Here is a 16,244-nt window from a genome sequence, read left to right as displayed (position 1 = left end):
AGGCAAGAAAAACCTTAAAAATCTAAACGGAGAACTAATACACACACTAACATCTGCCTGGGGAGGGGAGCACTGACCTCGTCTGGTGTGGCAGGGAAGAGGAGGCCTTCCCCCTGCAGGGAGATGCAAGTTCCCCTGTGCCCCTGAAGAGGGTTTTTGTTCCAGGGAAACACCGCCACGCGCCGTCACCCCCCTCTCCCCAACCCCAGGCCCCCGGGTTCTTAAACAGGGTCCCAGTTCCCCTCCGGCAGAAGCAGGCACTGATCGGCTTCCGCAAAGCAGAGGAAATGAGACCTGTGACGTCAAGAGATAAAGATCTTCGAACCAAAGAAGAAACATGTTCAGAAGCCGTCTTCTCGTTCACATGGGGGTATTTCTGGGCAAAGAAACGACAACACCGAATTGTGGTTGGGGGCAGGGAGCTGGGGTTGGGAGGCAAGGAGCCCTGTCCCAAGGGACAGGCAAGATTCAGCTGGCAAATGGGGACTGTTGTAGGCACCGTTTCCCCACCTCCCTACGTGCTTCAGGGGGCCCCCCTGCAGCCACAGCTTGCAGCAGCTTAAAGTGCTCTTCAAGTTCTAGGTCAGCAGACTGGCCCGCTGTCACCCAGAGGCCCAGACATGAATCAAGTCCAGGAGAGGTTAAGAACAGCTGATGGCCGACTGTGCGCCAAGCAACAGGTTCACTTTCGTTAATTCATTTAATTTCGTGAGCAAAGCCTTCCCGTTATGATGAACCAATGGGGCAGAAGAGGTTAGGTAACTTGTCAACCTTAAGCTGATGAAGAAGTGCAAGAAAAACAGACTGGAATCCAGAGAGGGATGGACTCCAGGGGAGCAACCAGCCTTGTCCCTTAGAGGCTGGGATTGAAATCTGGGGCCTCAAGGAGCAGACCTGACCAGGAGACCTGTTTAATCCCAGAGCAGGGCAAGAGGGGCTGGAGAACATGGGCGCAGCCTCTGGGGATTCAGACACTGCCCTTTCTCAGATTAGACGCCTCAATCCTACTCAGATTTTACTGCATCACATTTACTACATTTTACTACACACAGACCATCTCAGATTTTACTACAGGAACTGGGGATGCAAAGGGTGTGTCCAGAGAGAGTTCAGTTAGGGTAGGGCTTTAACTTCCTCAAAACACAAACAGTGTGGCTGAGGCTCTGCCCTAAAGAAACATCCCAGCCCAGAGGAGAGGCAGCAACACAGGGGTGGGAGCACCGTGGCCGGTCCAGGCGTGGAGGGGTGGAATCTGCCCTTCTCTCCCACCCCGCCAGTGCTCTTGTCCACCTTCCCTCTCCTACTGCTTGTGAACCGCCTAGCCCTTCTGCGCAGCAGGTTCCACATCATGTGGACTTGACCTGTCAGTTGCCCTCCTAATATGCATCCAGTGATTACAATTAAACAAAGGAGAGGGGAGGATGTGGCTTAAATCTAACCTTTCTACCCCAAGGGCTCAACCTTCAAGGACAAGGTTCCTACATTCTCCATTCTCTGAGAACTGCTCTCCCATCAAGTGAGTGAAAGTCGCTCAGTCGTGTCCAACTGTTTGCGACCCTCTGGACAATACAGTCCATGTAATTCTCCAGGCCAGAATACTGGTGTGGGTAGCCATTCTCTTCTCCGGGGGAATCTTCCCAACCCAGGGGATCGAACTCAGGTCTCCTGCATTGCAGGCAGATTCTTTACCAGCTGAGTCACCAAGGAAACCCAAGAACACTGGAGTGGGTAGCCTATCCCTTCTCTATCGGATCTTCCCAAGCCAAGAATTGAACTGGGGTCTCCTGTATTGCAGGCGGATTCTTTACCAACTGAGCTACCAGAGAAGCTCTCCCATAAGGGTATCGCTTTATCAATGACTCTAAGTAGTTGGTGTGCTCAATCATGTCTGACTCTTTGTGACCCCATGGACTGTAGCCCTCTAGGCTCCTCTGTCCATGGACTCTTCCAGGCAAGAATACTGGAGCAGGCTGCCATTTCCTTCTCCAGGGGATATTCCCAGCCCAGGGATTGAACCGACATCTCTTACATCTCCTGCATTGGTAGGCAGGTTCTTTACTACTAGCGCCACCTGGGAAGCCCCATGGATGACTCTAGGACCAGCTACTCGCTGTGGGCGCCTGCCCTGCCTGTGAGTGCCTGCTCTGCCTGTGAGTCACAACATCATCTAACTTTCAAAACCACCCTCTAGGGATGCAACTATTATTTCTGCTTTGAGGAAAATGCAGCACAGAAGTATGAAATGACTTAAGTAGTTAACAAGTGGTAGAGCCAGAATTTGAATCTAGTTCAAATAAACAGAATAAATCTTCCCTGGTGGTACAGTGTATAAAAACCTGCCTGCCAACACCGAGGACATGGGTTTGATCCCTGGTTTGGGAATATCCCACATGCCGAGGAGCAACCAAGTTCAGCACCACAAGTACCGAACCTGCATGCTCGAGTTACTGTAGCCGTGAGCCTAGAGGCCATGCTCTGCAACAAGAGAAGCCACTGCAGTGAGAAGCCTGTGCACTGCAAAAAAAAACAGACAAAAGAGCAGCCCAGCAGCAACAAAGACCCAGCGCAGCCAATAAGTAAATAAAGCAACAGTAAACAAACAAAACAGGAGCAGAAGAATCTGAGGTGCTGTAGATTCAACACAGAGGCAGAAGCCACCTAGCATTAAGTCTTCATAGAACACCGGGTGTCATCCGAGTATAATATGCCAAGCCACTTGTAGGAAGCTGGACTTATGGGTGATGACAGTTCTGTTAAGCATGTTTCCATGGATGGCCACAGGCTTGAGCGTTACAGGTGGTCTAGAATGGAAAATCTGTGCATAAGAAGTCAACCCAGAGTCAGGTCTCTCTCTGAACCACCTGTTGTTCGGTCACTAAGTCGTTTCCGATTCTTTGCAACCCCATGGACTGCAGCACTTGGCGGCAGCGCTTCCCTGTCCTTCACTCTCTCCCGGAGCTTGCTCAAACTCGTGTTCATTGAGTCAGTGATGCCATTCAACCTCTCATCCTCTGTCATCCCCCTCTCCTCCTTCCCTCAATCTTTCCCAGCATCAGGGTCTTTTCCAATGAGTCGGCTCTTTGCATCAGCCAATTTTACTCTGTAATGCTTTCCCCTTTGATCACTTTCAAGATCATCAAAGAACAAGAAGCACATCCTTGAGAGAGAGAGAGAGTCTGATGCAGACGAGAGCAAAGGAGATGCCTGGTGCCTTGAAGCTTAATAAAGCAGTGCTTCCCAAAGTCTCTTCCATGCAACCCCCAGCCCGGGCCTCATAGAACCAATGCCTTAATAATCAGAAAACAGACCCAGATTTCACTGTTTCAACCTTTCAAAAGTCTTCCAAATCCAACTCATCGTTTCTCATGCTTCCACGTTGTTATGAGAGGAGGAAGTTTTCGTCCTATTGAAATACCTATTCATTAGGTCCTATTGACTGAGACCAAAAGTGAAGGCTGCAAGCAGCAAGGCCCAGAAGAGATCCCAGAGCCCCTGGGTCCTGTCCCTCTCGGAAATACAGGAGTGGTCGCCATACAGCCACCGTGCAGGCCAACAAAGAGACTCTACCATGAAACTCGTGGCCCCTGGGAACTAGAATATCCTGAGTGACAAAACCAGCCTTACAGTCTAAAATGGAGAGGATAAAGCCCAAACAAGATGAAAGAAGGCTGCTAAGCATTGTTCATCTTTTACCAAAAGTTGATGGTCGGGTGATAATGAGAAAGGTCCTATTGCCTACTGATGAAAACGTATATTATGTCCTTGAAAAGGAAAGCAACCTTCTCAGAGCAAATCCACTGGGGCCTCCCCGGGGTTCGGGGCAGAGAAAGAGCTCTGGAAGGAAATGATAGGATTTCTAGGCTGCCTCCATCATCACACTGACTGTGTGACCTTGAGCAAGGTCACCTATTGCTGCGTGGCCCATTGCCTTGCCTATGGCCTGAGACAAGGGGTTCCCCTTCCCCTATAGCCCCTTGGGGGCCAGGGCTGCTCTGACTCAGGTTCTCAGATATGGTGGCAACAGACGATGGCCAGCTTCCTACCTGCCACTTACTGTCTTTTTCAGAAGGAAAATGCTCTTCAAAGTTAAAAAAGGATTGAGCTTTTCTTAAAATTAATTTTTGTTGGAGTAGATTTGCTTTACAATGTTGTGTTCATTTCTGTGATACAGTAAAGTGAATCAGCTATACACATACCCATATCCCCTTTGGATTTCCTTTCCATTCAGAGTTCCATGTGCTATACAATGGTTCACATCAGTTATCTGTTTTATACATAGTACCAACAGTGCATATACATATCAATCCCAATGGCTCAATTCACACCCCCGACCCCACCTCAGGACTGAACGTTGACACCACCTTTGAGCGTGACACCACCTGCTTCTGTGGTGTCCTAGCTTCACATTCACACCAGATACTTCTCTCTAGTTCTTTCTAGAAAGGGTCACGCTCTTCTGCATAAGCCAAACGTAACTCCAGACCAAGCATCCGAGCCCTGCAGGGCTCATGTTACAAGTTTCTTATGTGTGACCATTTCTTCCTCGGCCCCTGTGACATAAAGGACTCTGGCTTTGCCGTCACACATGAATTATCTTACACATTTCCCCATAAAGGACAAGCAGTCCTGGGGGAGAAGTTCGCAACATCAAACGTGAGGTCAGTGAAAGTGAAAGTCGCTGAGTCGTGTCCAACTCTTTGCAACCCCATGGACTATACAGTCCATGGAATTCTCCAGGCCGGAAGACTGAAGTGGGTCCTTTCCCTTCTCCAGGGGATCTTCCCAAGAGACTCAGCCCATATTTGCTTCCAGAATAGCTGTGGGCTCTTGGACAAGCACCCTCACCTCTGGGGCTCTGCTCGCTGATGGCAAAATGAACAGGTTGAAGCACAGAATCTCTAACGCTGACTTCTGCTCCTAAAACCTGTGACCCAGGAACATCCGTCTACTCGGACCCATTTGACGCATCTATATCTACCACGGCTGTGCTAGGACCTGACGGGCTACCACCCCACATCCTTGCCAATATGCTGCAATTCCTCTCTAAAGAGACACAATCAAAGATGATGCTTAAAAATGCGGATTCCCATGAGAGAGGGCATTGATTGTCCTGACTCCCTGTGGTGGCCAAATGAATTTCTTGAGAGTTGACTTAACAGAGAATGGGTCTTCTGCTCTTTTGTGTCTGTAACTTGAGACTTCTCCAGCTACACTTCCGAGCCCTCATCCACCCAATGACACGCTAATACTCACCTCTCCAACTTGAAGAGAGAATTAAGTGTTGAAAGATAACTTTATAGTAGGCTCTACCATGTGTATGTGTTCAGTCGCTCAGTGGTATCCAACTCTTTGTGACCTAATGGATGTAGCCTGCCAGGTTCCTTTGTCCATGGGATTTCCCAGGCATGAATACTGGAGTGGGTTGCTATTTCCTCCTCCAGGGGATCTTCTTGACCCACGGATCAAACCTGTGTCTCCCGTGTCTCCTGCATTGCAGGTGGATTCTTTACCACTGAGCCACCACGGAAGGTTCTTAAATAGGTCACTAAATAATACCTCTTCTTTTTTTAGTTAGTTATTAGATCTTCAAGGAAGATAGAACACTGGAGGGCAAAAAGGACATCTCTGTCAGTATCTTGTTGGAGTCAGGTGAATATCTTTCAGTCAGGTGTATATGAGAATATTCAAAGTGGCACATACTTGAGTGTCTGAGCTCAAGAAGACCTTAAAGCCCGTGCATCAGAGTCAGGACAAGAAAAGGATGAGGAACTTGAGGCCAAGGGGAAGGGACCAATCTAAGGTCACAGAGAGGAGTAAGGGCAAAAACAGGATGGGGACCTGGGTCTCCAGGATCCAAGGACAGATGGAGGTAAGCAGAAAGAGAAAGATAACCATCACTTCCACACTCTAGATCTTCAAATAGTGCCCCCACCTTCTTTAGCTTGTTAATGAAGGTAAAAGCCATCCACTGTCAGAGACCAGGATATTAACCACCACAGAGGCCCATGGTCATCCTTTATGGGTAAAAATATGGAACAATAACCAACTTCCAGGGGTCTGGGAGATCCAGTGGCCCTCTGCACTTTGTCTACTCTGCTGGATTATAAATGCTCATGAAATTATTCCATTTGGACTAAGTAACCACAGGCCCTTTGACCTGTGCCAATCCCCAAATGCTTCCCAGACGTTTACTGCAGGTCAGCTCAGACCACAAAGATGGAAAAACCAGTGCACACATCACTAGATCTCTCTCATTTGGATGCCGTCAGGCTTCCATAGGCAATCACCTAAAACCATCACAGGCCACTGGAACAGATCGGCTAACTAACTGGAAGATGGAAAGGTTTGACAGCAAATCTGTACCAGACGCATAAAAGGTACTCACAGAATGTTTGCTGAGCGAGTGAATGAATGATGCACACTAGCCTTGTATTCAGATGATCCTGAATAGGACTGTGACAATGGAACCTTCACTTCACTAAACACTTTGCTAATAGGAGACAGGAAAGCCCAAGGCAGTCACAAGAATTCCATGACATCACATATGTAGAGCCTCTGCAGTAATTCTTGGAATAGTCAGCAATGAATATACATCAGTTGCTTCCACTCCTCCAAAAAAGCACATTATTAAAAAGGAAAAAAAAGGAACTTGAAAGAGTTTTTACAATCAAAGTCAGCTGGAGCAGAAAGCAGGGCCCCAGTAGGGGTCTGCTAAATATGATGTAATGAGTTAATGGAAGGACCATGAATGAAGCCCATATGCCCAGCCTCCTGTCCAGCTGTCTCTTAAAACAACCAAGAGTTTCACATAGCCAGGCACGTGCCCAGGCAGGCTCCTCACCTGGAATGCCGGTCCTTCCTACATCGCCAACAACACATTCACCTTGGCTCCAAATTCACCTCTCCTATAAAAACTTTCCTGACTCTTCAAGTCCTCGTTGGAACTGACACCCCAGCTCCCAGTTCCCATCTGACCCAGCACATACCTGTGTGTGGGCTAGACTAGCTAATGCATCTTGATATTCACAGTCCTGAGACTTGTAATTCAAACTTAGGAACAGACTTAGGGAGTATCTCTTGAATGAATGAATGATAAACGACTGATGCCAGGCATGGAGACTACCGAAGGCAGAATTTTCAAAAGTTTCCCTTATTCACGCTGAAAATGCCACAGAGGCTGGCAGCCACCATCAGAGTTCATGACGCCAAAACAAAATTAATTACGGGATCACAGAATATCCTGGCACTTGTGAGCCTCTGATAACCATCTCTTAGAGGAGTAGCAAACCACTTCTCAGGGGCACTTAAAACACTGCAATATTTCTCCCTTTGTCCTTCCACAGTCCCTCCTCCTCACCTGGACAACAGGCAGCCCAACAATGCCCATTCCAAACTCTCCGGCAAGCTGCTCTGAGCCTGAACAGGAAGGAGACTCACCTTTCTTCGTCCTTAAAGATGAATTTCCGCAGCTTGAGGTCCCGGAGCACCAGCCCCCCGTCGTGGCAGTGGGCCACGGCTGAGGCGATCTGGTAGAAGAGCCTGGCCGCCTCCTCCTCCCTCAGCTTCTTGCAGGTGCGGACGAAGGAATGCATGTCCCCATAGCTCCGCTCAAAGAACACATAGGCTTTGGTCTCCCCCAAGATAATTTCGGTGATTTGGTTGATGTTGCTGTGGGCAGACAGGCAAAAACAGGGGGCCAGGGACTCCTGGTAGCAGCTGATATCAAACACCTAGGGCAGGATGAACAATAACAAGAGTCAGAGGTGCCTCCTCTACAGCCAGATCACAGAATGCGGATGCCTCCCATAGACACGGGTTGAGCTTGGACCCCCGCTCACACTGGCCCTGCCTCCCAGCTGCGCAGCACTGAATAAGTCGCTTGACCTCTCTGAGCCTCCAAATCCTCATGTGCAAAAGGGCAAGTGATTGACTCACAGTGTTGGGAGGATTATATGAAAAAATGAAGTTCAGAATGCTTAGCAAGATGTAACACAACACACAAATGGCAAGTTTAATTATGTTTTTCTCTCTATCCTAATCGCCTCTGTTTATAGAAAAATTAAGGCAAAATTTGAGACATCCCAAGCTGCACAGATAACACCTTATTTACCTTCAAAGAAAAAAAAAGCACCCATACACCAACACTACACAGCTCTAACAACCATATACAACATAGTTTTTGCTACATAATTGGATTGTATAGCAGTATACAACATAATAGCAATTATTAGATTAAATGTGTAGACTGAAGGTTACGTAATTCAGTACCTTCATCTCACAGATGTGGAAATCGAGGCTCGGATAACAAGTCAAATCAAGCCCCCAGCGGCAGAGCTAAGAAAGGACACAGTCCTGATTAAGAAAGCAGCCACGCTCCTTTCTCTCTTCCCTCCACACACATCTAGCTCAATGAATCAGTTATGCAATGATTTTCTATGAATCAAAATGAGCCTGTGAAATGCCACCTCATTGTGGGGTTATTTCGAAAGCAAATCCACCCTCAATACCTTTTGGGAACAAATCTAATAGGAATTAATACTACAGAGATTTTCTCAGGTTAAAAAAAAAACAAAAAACGGTTTCATTCATTTCAAGACCTCCACTAAATCAGGGATACAAATCTCTGGGTTTGGAATGTGGCTTTCCTATCTGCCCCGGGAATGTGGCTATGATGAGTCTATTCCGTGTCTGCAAGAGTGAGGGGCGGGCATGGGTGTTTCTTGCTGGGGAGCATGGAGAGCCAACATTGCTCCAACAATACGCTGAATGTTAACAGTTCACCACCATTTAGCTTCTTCAGTCTCTTTTGCATTAGTTAGAACACACTCTCCTTGATCATCATTTTGCGGTGTGTGTGGGGGAATGAAAAACGCTGGCCTAGAAACCATCTAATTTGAGAATCTAATCCTGGCTTGGCCACCGATAATCTGGAGGAGGTGGATAAAGCATTCAGGATCACTCAGCTGCCCTCCTTTTCATAAACTGAAGACGCTGATTGGAAACACTGTTGACCTTTATGGGTCCAGACCCTACCTGAGAATCTGATGAAAGCTCTGGCCCCTCTTAGCTGACAATGCCCATTCTCAAAAGCACATACAATAATAACAGATTTGTCTTAAGGGGACTTACAGGCTTTCCATAACCCAGCCAGGGACATAGGCTGCTATTTAAGAATCCCTGAGTGAAGCCTCTCTTCATTTCAAAAACAAAACCCCCAAATCTGTGAGTCAAACGGCCCTGTAAAAACCTCAGGAGTGCTGGTGCGAACGCGGGTGAGGAAGCAAAGTAACGTTGTGAATGAACCATAATGAGGCATCTCAGGAAAGCGGCACAGCTGCTGCCACTATAACCTAGAATTTAAGAATGAATACTTCCGTGTCCCCAGAGACCACAAATCACACCCTGATACTGTCAAATGATGACCTGCCAGCAATGACCTCAGAGGTCCATTCAATTAGGCATCTGAAATGCTTGAGTCAACTTTAACACCCAGGCTGCAGAAACCCAGGAAAGCCTCAGAAATTTCCCAGAGTAATAAAGGCTTTGCAATGACTAATGTAAACACTGTGTTATAGAAGGAGGACGCTGGCATCTAAGGCACCAGGCTGCAGGCTCTGTGGCCATCATGGGGTCATGATTATTTATAACATATTTCCTGCTTTGAGTTGCATTTTAAAAAAATAAAAGGTGATTTTTTTTTTTTTGCTCAGTACCCTTCGTCGATTATCCTGTCCTACTGTAAAACCAAATCAACATTAAAAGTCAAACATTCATGGCACCTTCAAAATGTAGCCATACCCTTTGTAGGAGAGACCAAATTCCAAGATGGTGGACACAGTATGCAAAATAAAGCAAGTACTTATGTTTTCCCAAATGGGTAGGAACCGAACTTTTATTACTAGCTGTAACAGGCATTTATGAGCTTGGATTGGTATTTAAACCATCACCTTCAAGTGCAAAATCAAGCCATAAGCCTCAATGCCAGCCTCTTTTAAATGTTTAATTTAGATCCTTAGTTATATAATGTGACAGATCAGATAAGGCAGTGAGATTAGGCCATCATTCATAGTATTTGCAAAAAAAAAAAAGTGCCCATTTTGCCAAGATAGCAATTATGTCAATCTACACAGTGACTACAAGCATTTCCATGAAAACGGTAAGCTAAGGACACCCTAAAGTCCCCTTCCTTCATGGGCCTAGCTTAACACAGACACAGGAAGACAATAAACAGGCATGATTATTTTGGCTAAATGATGCTCCAGTCTCTCTCTCTCTCCCAAAATAATGTCCTGTAGAATTCTATAGAGTTCCTGTGAGTGGCATCTTTGCACCGGATCTATTGTTACAAAGACTTTTCTTGGGTCAACACAGAGCTAGGAGACAGGAACTCTACATTCTAAGAAGTCAAAAGGAACTGGATTCAATGTGTAGATTTCACTGAGCCTGCAGTAAGCCAAGAGTCCACAGTATATCTATGAGGGTAGTTCATACAAGCAGCCTTATAAAAAGCACTTGGAGCTTTCAAGGATATACACAACTATACAACTACGCTTGCATAAGAAGTCACCCACATCACCTCTGGTGAAAAGGCAGGCAAACAGCTGCTGTGTCTTAAAGGGATGACCTCTGTCAAGCAGAACAATGATACTGCACTTAAATCCACTTGCAGCGGCACAGTAATTGGTAAGGGGCCGATTCAATCTTTGCAATAACTAAACAAGCAGATTAAGTACAGTTTCAGGCCAGAGAGCAAGTCTACGAATGACACTGTAAGGTCAGCCTAAAGTGAAATATGTCTTGAAAAAATCTGAAGGGAGAAAGAAACAGCAGGGGCCAGAGTCACCTCAGCCTTTAAACAAAGAAATAACAGGGCAAGATGTTCCTGCAGAATTTGGCGGCAGACTCCTTTTACTTAAAAGCATCTCCAGCCTTTGAAAAATATGAAAATGCTCTACTGAAGTTGAGCAAAAGGAGTGAAAACACACTGCTGGGTGATTGTGCATATTTCATATGAGAGTGGCAGCTCTGTGGAATTCATTCATTTCAGAGGATGACTACCCTATTGTACAACGTTGTAGGTCTTCTGAGAATTCAACCCAGCTCTGAATAGCCTACTGAATTTTGGTTAACTGGGAATAGCTGCTCTGAGTCTCAATAACTTGGAGAAGGTGCAAAATACCAAATGTTCAGTCCAAGCAGAGAGCAGTATTTAAAGAATCTCTGATTTCCCCCTGAGGTCGCAACTAAACAACTGCACAACAGACTGGAGACCCTCCACAAAACCCATTTTTCACAATGAAATACCCCAGTCCCCTGAGAAAGAAAGCAAGTTCACAAAGCAGCCTATGGTTGATGGTAAAAGTGTGATGCATTATTTGTAGCACAGTTATGCAGAGTGCCCATTTCAAAGGGGGGGGGGGTGTCCCCACTTCTAACTATCTCCTTAACCCCTTCCCAAACAAAACCAACACCGAGCTAAGCTAAAATTCAGTGACAATGAATTCTTCATCTATGTTACATTCCTGGGTAGCCTGCTCTACCGTCTTCATTTTTTGTTGTTGTTGTTGCAACTATTCCCCTGCTCATCTCCTTGTCTTGGAGCGCTGTGAACGCGCACAAAGACAGAGACACAAACCAGTTCAGGGTCAAAGACGAAAAGGAAACTGAAGTACCCATCTCTGTATTAGCACTGTGGATCCCCAAAGCTCCAAATGCTGGCCTCTATTCCCTACAGGCGAAGGTGTGTGTTGAGGGGCGGGGGTTGGGGAGTGTTTAGTGGGGGCAAATGGGGGGGGGGGGTGTTCAGGCATGGAAAGCTGGAGATGAGAAGAAGAGAAAAAGACCCAAAGGATTCACAATTTCCAACACCCAGAGGTGCGCTGGTGGCTTTGATTTCCGCCCCCAACCTTCCTTTCAAGGCTCCAGGCAGAAGGAGGCTCTTTGTAAACTCCTTCCCCGCGCTGGGCCCCTGGGCTCAGCCAGAGGGGACACCTCTGAGCGTCTCTTTTAAAGGGCACCTACGGAACAAAGGTTCCACACCTGCACGCTGCCGAGAACAATGGCTGCGAAAGGAACCGAGGCATCAGCGCCTAGAAATTAGCGGGGGGATTCCCTCCTCGGGGTTGGAAGGGGAGGGGGCTGGACCCAAGGAGAAATCCCCGGACCGCGGGACTCAGCGTAACGCAGAGGGGCTCCATGAGCCGAAAGGACCACGCGTGGCCGTGGCCCCCGCTCAGTCCCGCCGCCTTCCCCGCGGCGGGCTCTCCCCAGAACGCCCCCGCCGCAGCCCGCCCCATTGTCTGCAACGCTCTAAAAACTTCGCGACTAGTCGAACGGTAACAAATAAATTCAGAACCCCATTTAACGAGCCCACGGATAATTAATCCGGCGAATCGCCCTCACCCGGAATGCAGGGCTCGGCAACCTCCCGCCCCCTCCCAAAGGCATCTTTTCAAAAGACAAAACAGCCAAAAGCAAACCCCGGGCTCTTTACCTTGCACACCAGTTCCTCTCCACTGTGCAGATGCACGGCCCGAAAAACGTGGTCTCCCTCCAGGGGTTCCAACAATAAGTATTTCCCAATGCAAGAAACGCAATGCGACAAGTTCGGAGTCTCAGGCGGGCTCGGGGAGCCGAGGTTCGGGCTGAAACTCTGGCTTGGTTCGGCGGACCTTATAGACGACAACTCCTCGAAATCCTGGGTTTTGTTCCGCGATCTCCCATATCTTGCTATTGTGATGGGGGTAGACCTGTGTATGTTCATGAGTGTGGGGATCGCACTCGACAAACAAAAAAAAAACCGCTGGAGAGATGAGTCGCGGGCGAGTGCGGCTGCAGGCGCCTCGGAGCCACGGATGTTAAAAGCGACCGAGAGGGGAGGGACGGGAAGGGGGCTACGTGGAGAAAGAGTTAGAAGCCCCCCCAAACGGGCGCCGCCGGGCACCTCGTCTGCTCCGAGCCCGACTCCCGGGGGGTCCTCGGTCGGCAGCAACTCGGGTCCTTTTGTTACTCCCAAAGCCGCCAGCGATTTGCAGGATCTTCGCACTTTTAGTTTCTCTCTCGCGCTCGCTCCTTTTCCAACGTGGATATGGACTTGTAACCGGATTGCTAAGGTGGGGAGCTGCAGCCCTGGGGCTCCCGAAGCAGTCCCCACGCAGGCTCCCGAAGCAGACCGGGCGGAGGAGCCTCGCTGTAGTTTGTGCAGTCTTCGGGAAGCGCACACGGCCGCCGCTTGGTCTCGGCGCGTTAGAAACCAAACAAAAAGAAAAAGGAAACAAGCCCGGGTACCGGCTCGCGCCGCACCGCAGACTGAATCCGCGCTGCACCCCCTTTTTTGGTGGAAAGGGTGGGGGGCGTGGAAGGCGCGGGGGGGGGGGGGTTGCCGGAGAGGGTCCGGAGAGGGTAATTACCTACGTTTTAACTGTAGATGGCGTCTAAGGCTTTTCCAAGATCGCTAGAGCTCTCCAAAATTTAAACAAACAGACAAAAAGAAAAAAAAAATAGCAAGGGAGCATTTAACTTAGAGCGGTCAGCGCTGCCAACAAAAGATTGCAAAAGCCGGGCATGGAGTTGCGGGCCGGGCGCAGGTACCGCGACAAAGCCCAGGGCTTGGCCCGCCGGGCGGAGGTCAGCACCGGCTCATGCCGTCGCCGCTCCCTCGCGCTCTGGATCGGCCTCCGGAGAAAGCGAGAAGTGCGCGCAGGGAGGACGAGGGTAGATCAATGGTCTCCGGTGTCCCCGGCACGAGCTTCCGGGGGTCCTCCCGGCGCAGGAAAGGGATGCACCCCCCAGCCCAGTCAACCCACGCCGTCTCCTCTCTCGCTCTTTTCACTGGATCTCGCCTTGGAATAATTTGCCACCGCTCCGTCACCCCCTACTCTCAACCCAAACTGCCTGGCGGGGTTGTTTTGGAGAAAATTGACGCTTCTCTTCTTCTTTGATTTTTGTTCTTCCCCCCACCCGGAGGTAAGAGAAATGTGTATTGGAAATGGAAGGGGACGGCCGACGGTGCCCGAGGCCAATCCCCGAGCTCAGCACGCCCGCATCTCTCGGCGAGGCGGTATTAATAGTTACTTACGTGGCCGGGGATCTCTGCGCGAGCGGGGCTGTATGTGTGCGCGCGCGCGCCTCGCTCGCGCTCGGTCTCCCCATTCAATGTCACCGATACATTTCCACTGAGCCTCCTCCCCCTCCCCCCCACCGCCACCCGGCGGCCCCGGCGACTGGCTGAGCGCAGCGTCGGCCCCGCCCCGCCCCCGCCCGGGGCCCCCCCTTATTGAGCCGGAGGCCCATCAATCAGCCTCGCCGCTGCCAGTCCTCGGGCGGCTCCCCGCGCCCGCAGGCGGCTGCCCCTGCCTTGGCAGCTCCCGGCTCCGGGCGCGGACGGTCGCCTCTCCCCCTGCCCCCCCCAGGATGGCCCAGCCCGGGTGAGGTAAACAAAGTGCTTCATCCAACCGGGGCCCGAGGCCGAGGAGGTAGCGCCACCGACCAGGGAGGGACGGTCCCGGCGCCGCCACCGGCTGATTGCGCGCCCTGCTGCAGGCGGCGGGGCGACTCGTGCCCCGCCGCCAAGTCCCCAAGAAGCTCCCTCAGTGACGCGTGGACTTCCTAACTCGTTCGTATTCCCGGGAGCTCCTCCCCAGCAAGCCGGGCACCCTCTGAGCGTACCGGACACCGCTGCTCACATAGCTCTTCTCGGAAAATGTGCTTGCCATCCGGGGTGCCGCACCGAGTATCAAAAACCAGTTTCATTATCTTTTTCCAACACTCTCCTCCCCATATAAAAAGAAACGGAATGCTTGCTTTTAGTTGGTGTCCCCCTCCACTCCCCACCTCCCATCAAGGCTTTTAGTATTTTTCTGCCTGCCGAATACCAGCTCAAAGACATCTTTTTACTCAGACCGCAGGTAATCACTAATGCTTCCTCTCCCAAGACGTGCCCAGAGGGCTTTGGCCCAGGGAAACAATGCTTGCACACATCTTCTGCGAAGCCTGGGGCCCCTTCAGTCCGAGTCCCTTTCTCTTGTTCTCTTTGTGCTGCCTCCCCCAACACACACGTGGACCACCGAGACACTTGGCACTGGGAATCAGGTGAGGGCTGCGGGTTCAGTCCAGTTATTCCCAATTTCCGCAAGAGGTGCCAGTCCTCTGATTTAGGCTAGAACTTGGACAGTGGAGGCCTGGACTGCCAGGCCTTAACCTAATGTATCCTGGTAAACCAAGCAATCTGATTGAGGGGGGACCAAAAAAAAAAAAAAAAAAAAAAACCCAAGGGGCTGAGAAAGGGGAGTTTAGAATACTCTTAGAGCACTTCTGAACTTTTATATCCATGTATGCATATTTTCAGGCTTCCCAGTGGGCACTAGTGGTAAAGAACCTGCCTCCCATGGCAGGTTAGACTTAAGAGGCTTGGGTTTCATCCCTGAGCTGGGAAGATTCCCTGGAGGAGGACATGGAAACCCACTCCAGTATTCTTGCCTGGAGAATCCCATGGACAGAGAAGTCTGGTGGGCTGCAGTCCATAGGGTTGCACAGAGTTGGACACAACTGAACATGCACATGCATATTTTCTAGTCTGGGAGGAAAAGCAGACTATATCATGTATTGCCCATGGTAGGACACGTTTTAAAAAAATGTCCGGTCTTAGTTGTGGCACCATGTGGGATCTCAGTCCTCCCCACCCACCCAATGAGGGATCAATTCCCCCCACCCATCCCCTGCATTGGAAGGTGGATTCTTAACCACTGGACCACCAAAGTCCTTGGAAGGACACTTTTGAGTCAAAAAAAGAAAGCTCTGTACGATTATGCCCACTGGAGCATATTTGCAATTTATGATTATGCACAAACTCCAGAAATAAGGCATTCCTGGGAGGCTGGCAGAAGAGGATACAGACTGTATGACAGTCCACCACAGGGCCACTGGGTTTGAAAAAAGGGTCAAGAAAGTGCTCCCCTGTCTCCTGACTCCCTCTTGCTGAATGTCTCCTGGCAGACCTTCCTAGCAGTCAGTCGCTAACCCTAGGGCGACTCGTGCGCTCCCCCAGGCCATCACCAAGAGTGGTGAGCAGGATCCATTCATGAATTTCCGCCCATCGAGGCTCCTCTGCTGCTGCTCATCTTGGGAACAGACCTCTGTTCCTCTGCTGAGGGGTCGGAAAGAAAGGCACCAGCCTCCCTAGTCAGTGGCCACCAACAGTGCTTTATAACTAGGAGTTTAGGAGACCCTGTTCCAGCCCTGTCTGG

At 49.6% G+C, this 16,244-nt stretch overlaps 1 protein-coding gene across 1 annotated transcript in view; it reads right to left on the bottom strand.

Annotated features, from left to right (window-relative positions):
• The window catches only part of TRIB2 (tribbles pseudokinase 2), a 28,330-nt gene extending 14,974 nt beyond the window's left edge, over nt 1–13,356 (bottom strand). The window contains exons 1-2 of the mRNA XM_065928601.1: nt 12,494–13,356; nt 7,438–7,730 (exon numbers count right to left, since the gene is read on the bottom strand). Of these exons, the coding sequence (XP_065784673.1) occupies nt 7,438–7,730; nt 12,494–12,763 (563 nt within the window). The 5' untranslated portion in view covers nt 12,764–13,356. The remainder of the gene's footprint in view (nt 1–7,437; nt 7,731–12,493) is intronic.
• Nucleotides 13,357–16,244: the final 2,888 nt, after the last annotated feature.

Source organism: Muntiacus reevesi, chromosome 3, assembly GCF_963930625.1.
Source record: "Muntiacus reevesi chromosome 3, mMunRee1.1, whole genome shotgun sequence".
Lineage (NCBI taxonomy): Eukaryota > Metazoa > Chordata > Mammalia > Artiodactyla > Cervidae > Muntiacus > Muntiacus reevesi.
This window is presented reverse-complemented; position numbering and strand designations above follow the sequence as displayed.